Genomic DNA, 20,013 nt, shown 5'->3' on the forward strand with positions numbered 1-20,013 from the left:
CCCAGAGAGTACCATGACCTTAAGGAGGTGTTCAACAAAGCCAAGGCCTCTGCACTCCCTCCGCATCGTCCCTACGATTGTCCGATTGACCTCCTTCCTGGGGCCATTCCCCCCAGAGGTTGGCTTTATTCTATCTCTGCCCCCGAGAGAGAGGCTATGGAGGAGAATATAAACGATTCTCTGGCATTGGGATTAATCTGTCCGATTCTTTTTTTGTAAAGAAGGATGGCTCCCTGCGCCCCTGCATTGATTACCGGGGTTTGAATGAGGTCACTGTTAAGAATCGCTACCCTTTACCTCTAATGTCTTCAGCCTTTGAGTTGCTGGAGGGTGCTTCTATCTTTACGAAGCTTGACCTTAGGAGTGCATACCACTTGGTCCGTATCTGTGAGGGGGATGAGTGGAAGACTGCCTTCAACACACCCACGGGACACTATGAATACTTGGTCATGCCTTTCGGTCTTACCAATGCTCCAGCCGTTTTCCTGATCAATGACGTCATCTGGGACATGCTCAACAAGTTTGTCTTTGTTTACCTGGACGATATTCTAAGAGTGAGCATGTCTACCATGTCAGAACAGTTCTCCAGCGCCTTCTCTAGAATGCACTATTCGTTAAACCGGAGAAGTGCGAATTTCACGTATCCTCCACTTCCTTCCTGGGGTACGTCATTCAGGTGGGGAACATCCAGATGGATCCCAGCAAGGTGTCAGTCGCCAACTGGCCTCGACCAGACTCCCGTAAACGGTTGCAAAGATTTCTGGGATTTGCCAACTTTTACCGGCGTTTTATAAGAGGTTATAGTTCTTTAACCGCCCCCCTTTTGGCTCTCACATCCACCGAGGTGCCTTATGTCTGGTATTTAAGCTGCAGCCACACACTCCCCGCTGCCAGATCGTCTCGTCCGTTCACGGAGGCTACACGTTCCAGTTCCAGTTCCAGTTCCAGTAGTGGAGATTCCCTGTAGTCCTACAGTTACCCGTAGCGACGATCCACGGCCAGTCTCATCGGCGCTGTGGACGAGATTCCTCTCGCCGTCTTTTGAAGTGAGTTCCTGCCGGCTCAGCCGTTCGGTTCCTGACTTGGCTGCGCTGTCCAGAGGGAATCCGCCGCGGTGACGGGATTCCCTAGCAAGTAAGAGTAGCTGCCATAGCCATTGGATCTCTAAGCGGAGATCGATTAATCCTGCAATAAACTTTTGGAAAGAGCTTCTGCCTTAGTGTGTTGCATTTGGGTCCAAAAGTCTGACATTCCTGACAGTTGTATAACGTAATCCTTCAGAATATACTAGTATGTTCATTAAGTGTTTGGCTTGGATAATTACAGTTAAACATGTTAAATATTTCTTTAATATCATAAAACTGTTAAACAGTGTTACAACAACAGCAATAATTCACAAGTTTAATTTTACCTTGTCTAACATTTTCTAGATTTAGTTACTGTTGAAGCAGATTAGAGCATAATTTCAGGAATTATACAGTAAATATAAGTCAAATAGAATGTTTTTTTTTATGTCAACGACGTGGGTGACAAATACAGACGCAGATATTTTAGTCCAGTTATTTCTTGTCCTCTATATGATCAGTTTAATTATACATGTTGCAAAAAAATGCTAAAAAATACGTTTTTAGAAGTCAATTTTGTGCAGGTCTTGTTTATATCAACACATAGTTTATACTTTATGTATATAGTATTGTTATCAACATACAGTGAATAATATTAATCAAACTGGTTTACTTTAATATGCTTATTTTTCTCTTAAAGATAAAAAGTTCCATGGTCTACACCATATCTGCTGTTAACACAAAATTTTCCCAAATATGGGATCAATATAGTTTAAATGTATTTATTTTATTTTATTTACACTGCTATGTGAAGCTACATTGTCTATCTTAGCCTCTTTTTTTGGGGTCCAGTTTTAAGTCCACTGTGATTCCTGTCAGGAGGGTAAATATTTGTTTCCATCCTCAACACTGACAGGTCTGAGCCAGCTGAGGATCACTGTTTGCTAAGTGCAGTATAATGAAGGAGATTATGGTAGTTATACTGAGGTGTTTACAGCAGCAGCATAAACACAGCCCACTCACATCAGCCAGCAGACATCCTGTCTTACATTCCACACATGGCCATCATTCATATTAGATAAAGATGAGGAGTGTGTGTTGCTTATAACACTACAAACAGAGATGTTTTCGTGTAAATTGTAAGGGGGGGGACAACAACTGACGGTCAGATGAAGAACAGCTAAACTGCTGACACAGACTGCTCACGTATGTGACTAAAGCCGGGAAAGAACATCAAATATACCCTCACTGATAGATTAGGTAAATCTATCTACTGTAGTTGATTCCATCTAGGGACTAGGGATTAACCAGAGACCTTTAAAACTGACAAAACTCTTAACCCTATAATGCCAAATGTATCATATTTGATACATGAGTTTTACAGCCCTCCACATGAACAATGTGATTTTTTTCCCCTGAAAAACCAGATGTATACAATCAGATACATGCAGTGCACAGATAATTCAACAGGGAATAGTTATTCACTCATTAGCGGGCCTTCCAGTGACACTACAAGATTGCCATGACTCAGGATTTGGACACAGGTAGTTTTTGGACAAGAACTTTGCCAAGTTTGAAAAGGTTAAGATGAGAAAAACATTAAATTTTTACTTAAACATCAATAGGAATAGTTACTGGGTTGATGCAATGTGAAAATACCTAAAATTTCATAATCTATGTTTTAGTAAAACCTTGTTGAAAATGATGTATGAAATTTGATACAGCAGGTATATAAGGTCATGTAACTCTAAACCAGTCAACTGTCATTTTATTGTATTTCATGCATTATATAAGTTTTTATTTTTAAATTACATAATTTGGTACATTTAGAGTAAAAAAATAGATATGTAACTTGCTGTATCATATTATATATTAATACACCATTATATATACTGTATTTTTCAGACCATAAGGTGCACCAGATTATAAGGCGCAATATCAATGAACGGGTCTGTTTTCATTAGTGATGGGAAGACCGACTCTTTTTATTGATTCGAATCTTTGACTATCGAACAGTAAAATGAACGAGTCGTGAACAAATCTTGACCTAATCATTTCATTCGTTTTACAACAGTTGGGGATTTAGCCCTATTGTGAGCGCTGTAAAGAAGGCTGCGGTTCTCCGATACTAAATACTGAAGGCAACATGGTTTGCTTCTGATGACAACGTTTACAAAGTACACAAAATGCCATAAGCAATTAAAACCATGTGAAAACATAAGAAAGAAAAACACACCACACTGTGAAGATGAAAGAGAGCAAAAAAGAGCCGAGCTCTCTGTCACGTGACAAATGAAACGAATCTGCGAGAACGAAGCGAAAGATTAGTTCACAGAGAGTGATTCGTTCACAGTGAAAGATTAGTTCGTAGTGAAAGATTAGCTCACAGCCAAAGATTCGCTCGCAGAGAGCAATTCGTTAGTAGTGAAAGATTAGTTTACAGTGAAAGATCAGTTCACAGTGAAAGATTAGTTCGTAGTGAAAGATTAGCTCACAGCCAAAGATTCGCTCGCAGAGAGCAATTCGTTAGTAGTGAAAGATTAGTTTACAGTGAAAGATCAGTTCACAGAGAGAGATTTGTGAGTGATTCGTGAGTTCAATATGAACAAATATTTCATATGATTCACAGTCACAAGTCACAGTCACAAGTCACGAATCTTTCATATGGACCGGGAAACCCGGGGTCACGAATCTTTCAGATGACTCGGGAGTCGCGAGTCAGATGAAAGATTGGTTAATTTTGAACGAATCACTCGCGAACGACACATCACTAGTTTTCATACATAAGGCGCATTAAGCGAAACAAAACAGTCAATCAAGCATACCGGGATCCGTCTTGTCATTATCCGAGTCAGTCTCGTTGCTGTTAATTAGTTGTTTAGTGATGATTCCTTCGTGAAAGCTCGGACGACATTTGAGACTGATGCCTTAGCCCAGGCATCCACGATATATAAGCAGATATTGGCGTAACTCGCCCGGCGTTGCCTCCCTGTCTTGGTGAATGTCTGTTCACCTTCTGTCATTAAATGCTTCCACGCAGCTCCTGTGTGATGCGCTGTGTGGTTTGGCTTTAGATACTTGCACCCAGCCAGTTCCATTAGTGGATTTCTCATTACTGCATTATGGTAGGAACACAAATTTGTTAGATTTGTCTGTGTTTTATTATGTTTTTGTTTGTTCAGGAAAAATGAATATTTGACCATTGTGACCCAATGTATCAAATATGATACAAATTGAAACTCGTATATGGAAAATTATATTTGAATAGTTTTTTGTTTTTGTTCAGAGGGACCAATAAAGGGTCCAAGTTCAAAGAATTGGAATTTTCTGTCAATGTAATGGTTTGGGCTTTACGGGGTTAAAGGGATAAATGAACAAAACTCAGATTCATAAAAAATTTAGATTCAGATTTTTCTAAATCTGAATCTACAGAGCAAAAGTGTGCTCCGAATATAAACTGTAAACAGTCGTTAAGAGTCTGATGGGTCGTTGTGGTCCTCATCAGAATGGTTTCGGTCACCTGCCTCTTTGTTATGTGAAACTGAGGTGAATCTTTTGGGTATTGTTCCTAAAAGTGCCTTGTATGTGGGTGATAGGTTGTGTCTGAGTCCACCTCCTCTGTTGAGTGATGGTTTTTCCAGGTTGACAAAAGTGGCTTCTTTTACCCCTCTTTCAAACCATCTGTCTTCCCTGGCTAAAATGTGCACATAGTTGTCCTCAAAGGAGTGTGTTTTGTCCTTGAGGTGTATGTGAACAGCAGAGTCCTGTCCTGAGGAGTTGGCCCTCCTATGTTTGGCCATGCGCCTGTGTAGTGGTTGTTTAGTCTCCCCAATGTACAGGTCCGTACGGACACACACAGTGAAGGAAGGATTGCGATAATGAGGTAAAACGAAAAAATCAGATAAGTAAATAAGGAAGGGAGGGAGGAAAGTAAGAATGAAAAGAATCCGTTCTCTTGAATAAGAGCCTTCCTGCTCCTGTATCCAGCTGACTGGGAACACATCCAACCCTTTAACTGAAAGAAAGAAAGAAAGAAAGAAAGAAAGAAAGAAAGAAAGAAAGAAAGAAAGAAAGAAAGAAAGAACATTCTCCAGCTCCTGCTGACTGATCACCAAACTTTGCGAAAACATGCAACCAAAAGCCCCAGAGCAAAGAAGAAGACACCGGAGAGGAGAGAGCGAGAGAGAGAGAGAGGGAGAGGCTGGATTAAACCCGCCCTCCTCTGGGATCTAATTTCCCAAAAAAAACCTCCCATTTCTCTCTCCCTCTCTCTTCCTTCTTTTACCTTTATCCCTCGCTTCTCGCCGTGTCTTCTCCACAATCATGGATCTCTCGGCGAGATGTCTGTCCCTTCTCCTCCTTCTCCTCTCGTGTCCTCTCGGCGTCATATTGACGATAGATTTGGAGGAGTCAATTGATCCGGGTTACTATGTGGAGCCCACTGCCACATCAGAGGCCATCGACTACAAGGATCCCTGTAAAGCTGGTGAGGGTTATCTTTTTTTTCTCGTTGTGTGTAAAAATAAAAAATGCCACGACTCTCACTGAGGGAGATCTGACCTGTGGGAGAGATGACAGCAGCAGCACGAGCACACAGAGTTTTGTTTTTTCTTTTTTTATTTCATAGAAAACAAAAATAAGGTGCATTTGTTTACAGAGTTTTCTTTTCTTTTTTTATTTCAAAGAAAACAAAAATAAGGTGCATTTGTTTGTTTTTGTGCAGACTGACAGTGTTCATTGGGAACAACTGAAGAGTGAGCAAAGCAGCTGGGAGTTAGTGAGGCTGCAGGGATTTTGTGTGGTTGAGATGTTTAAAAAAAGGAAGAGTTTCTTGGATGAAAAGTTTAGGTTTAAATTGGTTCTTGGAAAACTTAAACTGAACTTGATTTTTTTTTTAGCCTGGGCAATAAATGTTCTTTTTGCTGGAGAAACAAGTGGATTTCTGCACTTTGATTTTAAGTCTTCCTGTTTTTTTGTCACTGCACAAGTAGTCCATTTTTCCATTGGCTGTTCACACAGGCCACTAAAATAAAGTGGAGGAGGGGAAGAAAGAGTGGAGAGTACAAAGGAGCTCAGAAATTATGCACACACACACAATTTTCTTCTTCTGCTGGTTAGTATTTGTCTCTTTTTGGCCAGACCTGCCATCGCTTCTCCATTATTTGGCCCCACTTCTCATTGTATTCTTTTCTGTTTTAGGGGAGTTTGAACAGATTGTATTTTCCATCTGGTGAAAGTATTCAGGTTACAGATACAGGGAGCTGGTTTCAATCTAAAATGACCTCTAAAGTCCTGGAAGTGTGCACGGGTTCGGCATTTGACAGTATCTGATGTGGCAGCAGATAATGAGCCACAGTCCAGTCTGGTTGTGGCACTCTGGCTCTAAATTCACCAATCTGTTTTCTCCATTTTTCTCCAAAGAAGATGAATAAGTACTGAAGGAGACGAGAGATGTTTATGTAGCAATCAACATAAACATGACAAAGGTCGGGTCACGCATTAACCATGCAGTGTACAAGTCCGTCAAGATGCTGCTTCCTGTTTCTGGTTTTTGCACTTTTTTCCGCTACTCAGACGTGGTCATGAGGCAAAGGCTGCCTGATCAATGAAGCCTTGTTGATATTATTTATTTACTTACATTTTACATTTATTGCACACGTTATTTGTAGAAGTAACCTCTTTTTAAATTGCCCACGTGTTTTGTCTCTAGTTTCATCTAGGCGTTTCCACTGCCAGATGGTGGTGAGACAGTCACATGCACAAACTCACACTCTCCGAACAGTAGCAGTGTCCAAACACCCACCTGCCTTTCTTCCACATTTCTCTGCTCTTTGTTTTACACCACACTCCTGCTCGGGCCATTCAGACACCAACAGGCATTGTTTTTCCACTACAGTCAGGTCCGTATTAATGTCTCTAGAACCTATAAAGTTGTTGTTTTAGGGATTATTGATTTTGTCTCTTTTTTTTCCTCTGCTCATTTTTCAATTACATCACTGTACCCAGTCCATCTAATCGCTCTCTTCGGCCTGAAGGTCAGCATTTTTTTCTGTCATGCCGCTTCCTCTCAGGAAAAATGCTTACAGCAGTGAGACGTTTCTAATGTGTTGGAGAAGTGCAAGGAGAGAATATCTTGTTTGACCTCTGTAGGGTCTTTTCTCTGAGCTGTTAGGGTTCAACAAACTTACTTTTTGTGGTGCTTCACTGCAAATTAGACATCTTTATGAGCCAGATGGAAACAACTTCCTTTCTTTCAGTTTGTTTTAAATCCACTTGGGAAGTTTTTTAGCCACAGCTAATGGGTGCTACTATTCACTGTGTTTAGACATTATCTGCTTTTGGTTTAAAACCATGCAATTTTGCAGCAGATGAGGCTGCAATTCACCACTTTATAAAGATGTAAAATCTCCAAACTGAAAAGTGTGGGTTGATTTTTTTTTTCTCGCTCCCAATTTTTTTGGGGTGACCATTGGCCATGTGCCATGTACTTGACAGTGTGGAATTGCCTAGGTGGTGTTTGTTTTTAAATGTCACTGGTGCGTCCCAATCTCTTTCTTCAGCCTCATTTTACATTGATTGTTCAATGCAGGAATTTTATGCGTAAAAAGTCTGATTCCAGAATGGGGGCAAATCTTCCCGCTGTTGTGCTGATTTTAGAGGTAAAACACGGTTGTAAAATCGATGGTCACCTCTGTGTTCAGTCCTGCCAGAATGCGACAGGGTTGATGACAGAATGGGTATTTGACCATTTGTATGTTGGGGCTCTGTGGGTTTGGACTCCTCTGAATTCCAACTAGTTAACTAGAAGAAATGATCAACACAAAGGGGCAGTCCTTTACGTGTGACCTTGAAAAACCATGGGAAAAATTACTAGTAGTACTACCAGTATAGTCTTACATGTCAGTGTCACTGAAGAACTGTTGTCTGTAAGTATGTACAGTTGTGCTCATAAGTTTACATACCCTGGCAGAATTTATGATTTCTTGGCCATTTTTCAGAGAATATGAATGATAACACAAAAACTCTTCTTTCACTCATGGTTAGTGCTTGGGTGAAGCCATTTATTATCAAACAACTCTTTTTATTCTTTTTAAATCATAATGACAACAGAAACTACACAAATGACCTGAATCAAAAGTTTACATACCCTTAACATTTTGGCCTGATAACATGCACACAAATTGACACAAATGGGTTTGAATGGCTACTAAAGGTCACCATCCACACTTGTGATCTGTCTGCTTGTAATCAGTGTGTGTATAAAGGTTCTGTGGGAAAAGGTAATTGAACTGTGTAAAACATGACAGGGATATAAGAAGACATCCAAGGAACTGAGAATGCCAATCAGCAGTGTTCAAACTGTAATTAGGAATTAGACAATGAGAGATTCTGTTGAAACCAAACCACGATCAGGTCGACCAAGAACAAAAATCTCTGCCACAACGGCCAGGAAAATTCTTCGAGATGCAAATAAAACCCACAGATGACTTCAGCTGAAATACAGGACTCTCTGGAAAAAAAGTGGTGTGGATGTTTCAAAATGCACAATAAGGAGGCACTTGAAGAAAAATGGGCTGCATGGTCGAGTCGCCAGAAGAAAGCCATTACTACGCCAATGCCACAAAAAAATCACGCTTACAATATGCCAAACAGCACAAAGATAAGCCTCAAAAGTTCTGGAACAAAATTATTTGGAGGGATGAGACCAAAAGTGAACTTTTTGGCCACAACCATAAACGTTACATTTGGAGAGGAGTCAACAAGGCCTATGATGAAAAGTACACCATTCCTACTGTGAAACATGGAGGTGGATCGCTGATGTTTTGGGGATGTGTGAGCTACGAAGGCACGGGAGGGTCAATGGCACTCATCAGCCCAGAAGCTGCGCATGGGACGTACTTGTATATTCCAACATGATAATGATTCAAAACACAAAGCCAAGTCAACCTGTCATTGGCTACAGCAGAATAAAGTGAAGGTTCTGGAGTGGCCATCTCAGTTTCCTGACCTCAATATCATTGAGCCACTCTGGGGAGATCTCAAGCGTGCAGTTCATACAAGACAGCCCAAGAATTTACAGAAACTGGAGGCCTTTTGACAAGAAGAATGGGCAGCTTTACCATCAGAGAAAATAAATAGCCTCATCCACAAAAGACTCAAAGCTGTCATTGATGTTAAAGGGGACAATACACGGTATTATAAACTGGGGTATGTAAACTTTTGATCAGGGTCATTTGTGTAGTTTCTGTTGTCATTATGATTTAAAAAGAGTAAAAGAAAATTACTTCACCCAAGCACTAACCATGAGTGAAAGAAGAGTTTTTGTGTTATCATTCATATTCTCTGAAAAATGGCCAAGAAATCATAAATTCTGCCAGGGTATGTAAACTTATGAGCACAACTGTACATACTTACAGACAACAGTTCTTCAGTGACACTGACATGTAAGACTATACTGGTAGTACTACTAGTAATTTTTCCCATGGTTTTTCAAGGTCACACGTAAAGGACTGCCCCTTTGTGTTGATCATTTCTTCTAGTTAACTAGTTGGAATTCAGAGATGAACGGGTGACATGTCCGGAGATGTATCCCATCTCTGGTACGATGCAAGCTGGGATTGTGTCCAGCTCATCTGCAGCCTTTAATAGAACAATCCACAGAAGATGAATGAAAAGATGGATAAATATTTTTATTTCATCAGTCTATAAAAGGCAATGCAAAACAGATGACACCCATTATCCAGGATTTTCCCTCAGTCCTGCTTTGACACTGTGATGGGCCCACCGACCTCCATGATTGGGCCTTCAAGCAACACTTAAGGTGAGCCTTTGTTTTATCATGGAATGCAAGCTGCGTGGCTGAGCCCACGCTGGGTGTTTATTAACATTACAGGACCCCTGCCATTTCTCTCTCTGCAGGGTTCGGCTGATTAGGAAGGCAATCTATTGGCAAAATCTCAGTGCATTAGCTAGAACAATGTGTTTGTCGTCAAAACTAAGTAATAACTAATCTTGCATTGTATTAATACCAGGTCCTGGTACGGAGCCCCAGTCACAAAAAATGCAGTAGGAGAAAAAGCTAATTTAAATGTCTCAGAGAATTACATAATTACCCCGCAATAATGAGCAGCTTATGCTCTACAGCTACACTATTCACTGTGGTCGTTTTTATGTAATATTAGTCAACACTCACATGGGAGATTTGTTTTAATGTTGCCTCCACCTGTGGTGAAAATGTAAGGTTTTTTTCTTTTGCTGTAAAAATTAATGGGCATAGTTGAGGTTCGATGATAACTTCCAGATTTAGTTCCTCCACAAATCTATTACACCTTTGCTTTGGACATGTGTACTGAGAAATTCGGCCTTTTCCCCCCACACCACACCACACCAGACCATGTTAGTGTATGCTGTCTTGACCAAAAATATGATGAAGTCTGGATGGTCAAAATCCCCACAGTGTGGCAATAAATTATTCATTGATGTCAGGAGCTCAACTCTGTGTATCACTGACATTATAAAAAGACAAGTGGCTGGCGAGCTGATGAGTCATTAAAGGGGGTTTGACTGGCAGCAGGGTGTATCAGTAATCAGTGGCTGGGATGAGCTGGGAAATCCAAACTGCTAATGGGCTTGATGGAGTGTGAAAATGTCAAAGGGGCACTGTATGCCCTTTGCAGCGTAAAGCTGTCTTGAAGCTGTAGCTGTGGCAACGGTAAGGACACCCCCGATCAGCTGTAGCTAATGACACCTTAGGCATGTACTGAAAAATAATTGGCTAAATTACTACAGCAACATAAATTGACCACCCTTTGTCCTTGTTTCTCTTAAAGCTGGAAGTGCAGTGTTAGAAAATGTTTATAAATGTTTGCTGAAGATAGCTGGTGTTGCCATTTGCCCAGAAGAAAGGTATATTTACAATGCAACCAGGCTGCATAGCTCAATTCATCATGCCTTTGTTGGAGTTACGTGTTTTTTTTTCTTCTTCTCAGAAACAAGCCAGTCTTGCATTGGGTTTGCTACTTTTCTACAGTTGTTTTACCTCCCTGCAGTTTTAAACACACACTGTGCAGCAACAATGGCCACACTGCAGAAAAAAAAGACATTTGCAAAGAAAAAGCTCCAGCCACAGGTTGAGACCTAAAAGTGATACTTACACTGTCATTAGATAGTAATCACCCTAAACTTAATACACTATAGGCCTCTGTTGGAATTCAAATACAGCGTTTGTTACCAAACACAGACTGTGAAAGGCGGTGCCAGGGCATTGTGATGCATTCCAGGTTTTACATATTGGCCTCTTGGTCTCTCTCAACCCTTGTCATTGAGTGTTGTGTGTGGAAAGTCTGTGGAAATGTCTCTGTGAGCGCAGTGAGGCGTAAACCGTGGCGTCGCAGTGAAGCCGACCCAGCTAAATATAGCCTGGTGTATGTGTGTCTGTACAGGCTTTGTGTTGATGTTTGTGCATGTTTCATTGGCAGATGTTGTGGTCTGGTATTCACGGAAGGAGATTTATGCAAAAAGATCCCAGAGTATTTGACCCTGCAGAGGTTGAGGCTGGGGCACGAATCAATGGGATTAATTTGATTGAGATCTCATGTGTAATCTGAATGATGATCCATTGATGCAGGGAGTCACAGTCTGAGGTCAGAAGGATTATGATGGATTATTGCAAAAAAATATCAGTACGGTCGTGTTTCATCTTTTTTCATTTCAGCATTTTCACTGAACAGGGTGTTTTCTGTTCTTTTTTTCAAGGATCTCTGACAAGAACACCAACTTAAAACCCTACTGTATGTATTAACACATTAAATATGATTAGATACAATTAAAGACAAGAGTCGTGATTTTAAAGTCTTTTGGAGAAAAAATGAAGCATTGATTGTTCTTCCTTTATTTAAAACTATCATTTTACCCTGTTTACAGTGGGGGAAATAAGTATTTGGCCCCTTGCTGATTTTGCAGGTTTGTCCACTTACAAAGAATGTAATGATAATTTTAATCATGTATATTCTAACAGTGAGAGACAGAATCCCAAAGAAAATTCCAGAAAATCACATCACATGAATTTATTTAAATTGATAACCATCTGATGAGGGAAAACTAATATTTGACCCCCTGGACAAACAGCATGTTAATATTTTGTAGAAAAGCCTTTATTGGCCAGCACAGATGTCAAACGGTTTTTATAGTTGGTGACAAGGTTTGTCCACATTTCAGCAGGGACGTTGGCCCACTTCTACCTGCAGACAGCCCCCAAATCATTCAGGTTCCGAGGCTGTCGCCTGGCAACTTTTTGGCTCCCTCCAAAGATTTTCAATTGGATTCAGATCTGGAGACTGGCTAAGTCACTCCAGAACCTTGATGTTCTTCTTCTTCAGCCACTCTTTTGTTGCTTTGACAGTGTGCTTAGGGTCGTTGTCATGCTGAAACACCCATCCTCGACCCATCTCACCTTTCTTCATAACCTGTCCTTAATCCCTGGATAAAGTTGTGTACAAAAGATTCCCAAAACCGTGTGCCTGTGGATAATTAAAGCAGAGAGACAAGGGGATTAAGGCACAATCAAAGCAAGCCTCTGCAAAACCTGCAACAGCGTCTCCGGGACGACTGCTGCGCCCAAGGGAATGAGTCCTAATGCCACCGGGGCCGTGCATTTGCTCACTTCAATCTGCACTGCTGTCTGAGATTGGCAGATGTTGTGGTCTGGTATTCACAGAAGGAGATTTATGTAAAAAGACCCCAGAGTATGTGACACTGCAGAGGTTAAGGCTGGTGCATGAATCAATGGGATTAATTTGATTGAGAACTCATGTGTAATCTGATTGATGATCCTTTGATGCAGGGTCACAGTCTGAGGTCAGAAGGATTATGATGGATTATTGCAAAAAAATATCAGTACGGTCGTGTTTCATCTTTTTTCATTTCAGCATTTTCACTGAACAGGGTGTTTTCTGTTCTTTTTTTCAAGGATCTCTGACAAGAACACCAACTTAAAACCCTACTGTATGTATTAACACATTAAATATGATTAGATACAATTAAAGACAAGAGTCGTGATTTTAAAGTCTTTTGGAGAAAAAATGAAGCATTGATTGTTCTTCCTTTATTTAAAACTATCATTTTACCCTGTTTACAGTGGGGGAAATAAGTATTTGGCCCCTTGCTGATTTTGCAGGTTTGTCCACTTACAAAGAATGTAATGATAATTTTAATCATGTATATTCTAACAGTGAGAGACAGAATCCCAAAGAAAATTCCAGAAAATCACATCACATGAATTTATTTAAATTGATAACCATCTGATGAGGGAAAACTAATATTTGACCCCCTGGACAAACAGCATGTTAATATTTTGTAGAAAAGCCTTTATTGGCCAGCACAGATGTCAAACGGTTTTTATAGTTGGTGACAAGGTTTGTCCACATTTCAGCAGGGACGTTGGCCCACTTCTACCTGCAGACAGCCCCCAAATCATTCAGGTTCCGAGGCTGTCGCCTGGCAACTTTTTGGCTCCCTCCAAAGATTTTCAATTGGATTCAGATCTGGAGACTGGCTAAGTCACTCCAGAACCTTGATGTTCTTCTTCTTCAGCCACTCTTTTGTTGCTTTGACAGTGTGCTTAGGGTCGTTGTCATGCTGAAACACCCATCCTCGACCCATCTCACCTTTCTTCATAACCTGTCCTTAATCCCTGGATAAAGTTGTGTACAAAAGATTCCCAAAACCGTGTGCCTGTGGATAATTAAAGCAGAGAGACAAGGGGATTAATGCACAATCCCTGCAAAACCTGCAACAGCGTCTCCAGGACGGGTGCTGCACCCAAGGGAAATGAGTCCTAATGCCACCGGGGCCGTGCATTTGCTCACTTCAATCTGAGAACAATGACACTGCGGATTACAGCGGCTGTCCCCATGCACAGTGTTAGATGATTGGGAGTAAATTTTCTTTCTGAAATACATTCTGTTCTTGTGAGTTCTGTTCTCGGTCCAGTTCTGGGAATCAACCAGACACTGTGACGTTGAAGAGAAAATTATCTTTTTGTTGTTTTCTTTCTGTCCTATATCGCACAACATCTACTAGCTGCTCTCTTTACACCGATCTTTTTGCCAGTTGCTGTTAATATGGGGGCAGGACATGAGCCGTCTGTTTTGTCTGTCACGGAGGATGCGGTGAATTAGTGTCTTTCACAGGTACAAATGAGAGGATCTCTTTGACCTCTGGAATTTAAACCCATCCTCTCTGCAGGCCCAATCCTGCCTGCAGTGATCTACACCTTTCCTTATTGCCGCCATTAGCCTCTTACTCAAACACAGTAATTCTGCAGCATATCCTCAATGAACCACCATCAAAACTCAATCCAGATTGTTTCAGTGATACTCCTCTGCTCAGAGGGGACTTTTTTTTTTTAAAGTGCCTTGAATATCTCTTGTGCCTCTTCTTAGCTTTCATTTCTTTTCTCTCGTTCAGGCTGTCTTGTCAAACTTTTCTAGAAGTGCAGGAGATAAAAGTGAAACATTTCAATCTTTTACAGATGTTTTTAAATAAGCATTTTTATTTCAAAGGTATAACTAGAGACCATACTCTAGTCTGAGGTTGTCACATTTAGGGTTTTCAGATTACCATTTAATAAACACAACAGCTGTAAATTCTTCTCAGGCACTTTAGTTCAGCACACATATATAAATAACCAGAAAAAGATGTCAGAAGATTCCTGGTTATTCAGGTGCTACTTTTAAGGATAACCTAAAGAGCCTTTGAGGGTGAAGCTGTGGAAGTGTAAAGTGTTTCCTGTTGACAAATGAGATAAAGGTGGAAGAGTGCCAGACTCGGTATGACTGATCACAGCACAGTCGTCCAGTAGGACCCCAAAACCGTGTTTTTATATGCCATTTGTTGTGATTCAGCTGTCAATCTCACAAGGGGATCAGTCATGCTGACCCTCACTCACTTCTTTTTTTTATTATTTTTTTTGGTCCACAAGTGACCATAATTTATGAAGACACAGAACTTAGCGCTGGCATTAACTGACAACACAAATTGAGGGAGAATAAGGTCCATAGTGATGGTTCACAGTGATTCTCAACCACTGTGCCGTGGCCCACAGGTGTTCTGTAGTCCGATTTCACATCATTGGTTTGAGAACTATTATTTATTTACGACAAATAATTTCTCTTAATTCTTCTTTGCAACATTGACAGGCAGAACAAGTAACAACACTTTCTCTAGATGGCAGTAGAGACTAGGATAAAGACTAAGAGCTGTTGAACAAGATAATTGTGGATGTCCTTTTTCAATTCCTGCGAGTACACCAGGGCTCTATTCAACTAAATGGACCAGATTTTAAGGTGAGAAGGATGATTTATTTACTTTTATTATGTATTTTTATTGTAGGTTTTTTTATAACATTTTTGTTTGGTGTTGCATCATGGGAGTTTTCTCTGGTAAAATATGAAAATTTTCTTTTGCTTTCCAACTGTTCCCAAACCCGTATGCACCAGGTTGCACCATCAACTGTAGATTCGTGCCTTTGTAAAAAGCTTGTAAAGAAGACCCCCACCCCCCATGTCTCTGTGGAAAGGACTCCCATCTTATTCTCCACAGAAATTGGACATTTTCTAAGGATTCCCATAAAAGCACATTCCTCATAAAATGGGACTGTTTGGTTATTTTTCCCTCTCCTTGGCCTTATATAGATCAGGCTCTTTTTATTAGCTGAAAAATACACCAGCCTGCAATACACAATGTTAATTTGATGAGACTCATCTGCAAGATGTCTTCTTTCTTGAGGTGGTAGCTTGGCACGCTACATGTAGGAGAGGAGCGCTATTTCACCTCCTCCCGGATGGAGTTCTTCTCTTCGGACTCCAGGGGTGGACTACCCTAGAGTCTTGGATCACTACCAGGGGATTATTCTGCCCCTTTGTCGGTAGGATCTGTCTCCGAGTCAGCCGACTCGGTGTTCTGTTCTTGGAGGTTTCTCTGAATGTCGATCAGGGAGCGTTGTGGTTCCTCAGCTGCTGCACACTGGCTCCAATGAAACCAAGTGTCTCCTTTTCCTTTCAGGCGTACTGCGTGGGTTGTTCTTTCAGTTACCTGGAATGGACCTGTCCAGCGTGGTTCCGACCACTTTCTTTTGATGACTCGGAGCAGAACCCACTCTGCCTCTGGAGGTGTTGTGCCTTTTCCTGCGGTCTGCTGGTCCTTCACCTGTTTTGAAAATGTAGACACCAAACCCTGCAGTTCGTGGAAATAAGCTTTAGAAGTTAGATCTTGATCATCATTTTGGGTGAGAGGGAGTTTGGAGTGTGGGCCGGGAAACGCTCTCCCTGTTTGTAACTCATGTGGTGTGAACCCTGTGGAGTGGTTGACTGAACTTCTTATTGACATTAAGGCTAACGGTAGGGCGTCTAGCCAATTCATTTTGGTCTGTGCACAGATTTTAGCCAATTTGTTTTTTACCGTTTGATTCATTCTTTCAACTTTGCCCTGTGACTGAGGATGATAGACTGTACCAAAAGAGTGTTTTAGTCCCAACATCGCCTCCACCTGTTGGAGGTCATTGTTCTTAAAATGAGTCCCGTTGTCTGATCTTACTTTTTCTGGGAATCCATACCTTGGTATATAGTGGTTTACCAGGAATTTTATTACCGACTTACCATCCTCTTTCTTCGTAGGCCAGGCTTCTGGCCACCCTGTGTACGCATCTACACACATCAAAACGTACCTGTACCCTCGAACCGAATCTACCATGTCTGTGTAGTCAATGATGATCTCTTTTCCTGGTTTTGTTTCCAATGGATACCTTCCTGGTTCTGGTCTGATGGTAGGTCTGGTGTTAAATTTGGTACATTGTTCACATGTCTTAGTCAGGTACTGAGCCATGTCTTTGAGAAAAGGGTGCCACCAATGGTCAAGATTTCTTAGCATTTGTGCTACCCCTACATGTCCTACCCCATGTGCCTCTTCCATTGCTGTTTGTCTTAGTCCTGGGGGTAGGATAGGCCTACCATCAGGTCCTCTCCAAAGTCCGTCCGTCTCAGTGGCTCCCCTTGCTTTCCACAGAGTTTTCTCTTGTGGAGACGCTTTGTTTTGTAACTGGATCAGTCCGTCCATAGTCATTGTAGGTTGCATTTCGGTCTCTGAACACATGAGTATCATTCTGTCTAGGTACCCTGCCGTCTGTTTCGCTGCTTGGTCGGCTGCGTTGTTTCCCTTTGTCACTTTGTCTGTCCCTGTGTCATGTCCTTTACATTTTATGACTGCTACTCTCTTTGGTAGTAGTAATGCTTCTGCTAGTTCTTTCATCTCAGTCTCATGTCTAATGGGTTTGTTACCTGCCGTCAGAAATCCAACTCTCATCCATTGCCCTAATTCAACATGCACTGCTCCTACTGCATATGCTGAGTCTGTGTAAATGTTCACTTCCTGTCCTTTCCCTATCTTGAGGGCCTCAATTACTGCCACCACTTCTGCTCTTTGTGCTGATTGCTGTCCCCCTAGTCTCTCTGCTTTCTGTGTTACCAATAGTCCATCCTTTTCTTCCACTACTGCATACGCTGCCCTGAGACCATCTGTCTCATGTCTGAAACAGCATCCATCAGTAAATAAGTCTCTCGCTCCTGCAATCGGTGTGGCCTGTAAGTCTGTTCTCACCTTCTCTTCTTTCACCACTCTGTCTGCACACGTGTGTGGCTCCCCTGTCCCTATGTGATCCGCCATATTGATGCCTTCATGTGTAAATGAGATGTTTGGTGCTTCCAGAATCTTGCTCAGTCTTCTCTGTCTCAATGTTGTAAGTGTGAAAGTTTCTGAATTTACGTAAGCCACCACACTATGTGTTGTCAGAATGTTTAGTTGGTGTCCCATTACAATGTGTGCAGTTTTTTGTATTAGCTTTGCTATCCCTGCTGCATGTTGTGTGCACTGTGGGTGTCGTTTTTCCATACCATCTAGCATTACGCTTAGGTACATCAGTATTACTCTCTCTCCCCCTTTTCTCTGGAACAGAATGCCATTAACGCATGATACTGTTCCAGAGACATCCAGGTAGAAAGGCAAATGGTAGTTTGGTGTTGCTAATTCTGCAGCAGTAGCCAATGATTGTTTTAATGTGATAAAAGCAGTTTCTGCATCTTGTGTCCATTCAAGTTTGGCTGTGAGATTTCGCATGCCCTGTTGTCTGACCAGTTCGCGCAAAGGCTGGGTCAATCCTGTGTAGTTTGCTACATAATTACGGCTGTAGCCTGTTAGTCCAAGAAATGAGAGCATGTCTTTAACTTTAACAGGTTTGTTGTGATGTAAGATCGCAGATCTGTGTGTTGGAGACATACTGACCCCCTTTTGGGATATCAGACGTCCTAAGAATGAGACCTGCTTCCTGGCTACCTGTAGCTTGACCTTGCTGACCTTAAAGCCCTTGTTCGCCACATGTTGAAGCACTGAGTGAGTCGCCGCTAGACACGCGTCTGCAGTGGGTGCCGCAATCAGTAAATCGTCTACATACTGTACAAGAGTCGTGTTTTCAGGAAGTGTGCAGTCGCTTAACACCTGCTTCAGGACTTGGTTAAATAATCCTGGGGAGAGAGCAAAACCTTGTGGCAGTCTGGTGTATCTTAGTTGTTGTCCTCTAAACGTAAATGAAAATATGTCCCTACATTCTGGAGCCAGGGGCAGACAGAAGAATGCATTTGCTAAATCAATGCACGTGAACCAACTTTGGGAGGGGTCGAGGTTGGCCAGGGCAACATAAGGATTCGGGACTGGTACAGTTGGGGTGACCAGGATATTATTAATGGCCCTGAGATCATGTGCCATGCGGTATTTACCTGTCCCTTTCTTCTCTACAGGTAAGATGGGAGTGTTCCAGGCTGAATGTGAGGGTTCCAACACCCCCTTTTCCAATAAGCCTGTGATTGTGTCATGTATCCCCGCTTCTGCCTGAGGTTTGTGTGGATATTGTCGGATCCATATTGGAGTGTCTGTGTTGACTGAAAATTTTACAGGTGGGCAATCAGTGAGACCCACATCTGTCGGATCGTCTGCCCATAAATGGTCAGGTAAAGTGTTAAGCATAGCTTTAGCTCCCTCATGATCTGTTTTCTCTCTCCCATGATGTCGAGCGATTTGTTCATGTTCTAGGGTGGCTGTGTTAACAGCACACAACATGATTCTATAGGTGTTGGTGGTGGGTGAGAAATGAACTTGAGGTATTTGTGTTAATTGCCAATCAGTTTGTGCCAATGCTCTTTTCACCATGCCTCCTAATTCTTTAGCCTGATGTCGTGGATGTAAAGCTAAAGAAACATGTGGAGCTGCTTCATCGCCCATCATGTACCAATCCAATTGATCAGGAGTCAGGTCTACACCGGCTGCAACACCCTCCGGAGCCACATAAATGTTTTGTGTTTTAATTTCCCACGAGTTTCCTTCCAATTGGTCTTGGAATTTGTCAAGGTACCAATCTGTTTGTAATCTATCATAGAAGAGAGTTACATGAGGAGGATCGGGTGGAGAGACATATGGTTCGATTTGGGCGATCCAGGGCTTCCACTGCAGGTACGCAGAGAGAATACCAGGCGTCTCAACAGTCTCTGGTTGTAGCGTTCCCCAGTAGATGTCAGCATATGTCTCTTCAATCGGTTGCATCAGGTACTGCCCACTTGTGGCTACACCGTCACACTGGAGTTCGGTGCCGTCAGGCAGAGTCACTCTTAGTCCATCTGGGCTGCACAGAATGGATGCCCCTAGTTTTATCAGGAGATCCCTTCCCAGTAAATTCAAAGGCACAGTGGGCGAATGAACATATGAATGTGTCACTTTTTGTCCACCCAGCTGGGTGACAATAGGTACGGTGATTGGCAGAGTCTGCTTTTCCCCAGAGAAGCCCACTACTGTTATTGTTTCGTCTGATAATGTGTGCGGAGGAGTTTTAATCAATGTAGAACAGGTA

At 41.8% G+C, this 20,013-nt stretch overlaps 2 protein-coding genes across 4 annotated transcripts in view; one reads left to right on the plus strand and one right to left on the minus strand.

The window, feature by feature from the left end:
* The window catches only part of LOC103397188 (glutamine--fructose-6-phosphate aminotransferase [isomerizing] 1-like), a 561,006-nt gene that overhangs the window by 323,542 nt on the left and 217,451 nt on the right, over positions 1-20,013 (minus strand). The window lies entirely within an intron of this gene.
* The window catches only part of LOC103397185 (bone morphogenetic protein 1-like), a 53,484-nt gene continuing 38,772 nt past the window's right edge, over positions 5,302-20,013 (plus strand). Inside the window, exon 1 of the mRNA XM_017042717.2 lies at positions 5,302-5,550. Coding sequence (XP_016898206.1) covers positions 5,388-5,550 — 163 coding nt within the window. The 5' untranslated portion in view covers positions 5,302-5,387. The remainder of the gene's footprint in view (positions 5,551-20,013) is intronic.

Source organism: Cynoglossus semilaevis, chromosome W (assembly GCF_000523025.1).
Source record: "Cynoglossus semilaevis isolate Cse_v1.0 chromosome W, Cse_v1.0, whole genome shotgun sequence".
In the NCBI taxonomy this organism is placed as follows: Eukaryota; Metazoa; Chordata; class Actinopteri; order Pleuronectiformes; family Cynoglossidae; genus Cynoglossus; species Cynoglossus semilaevis.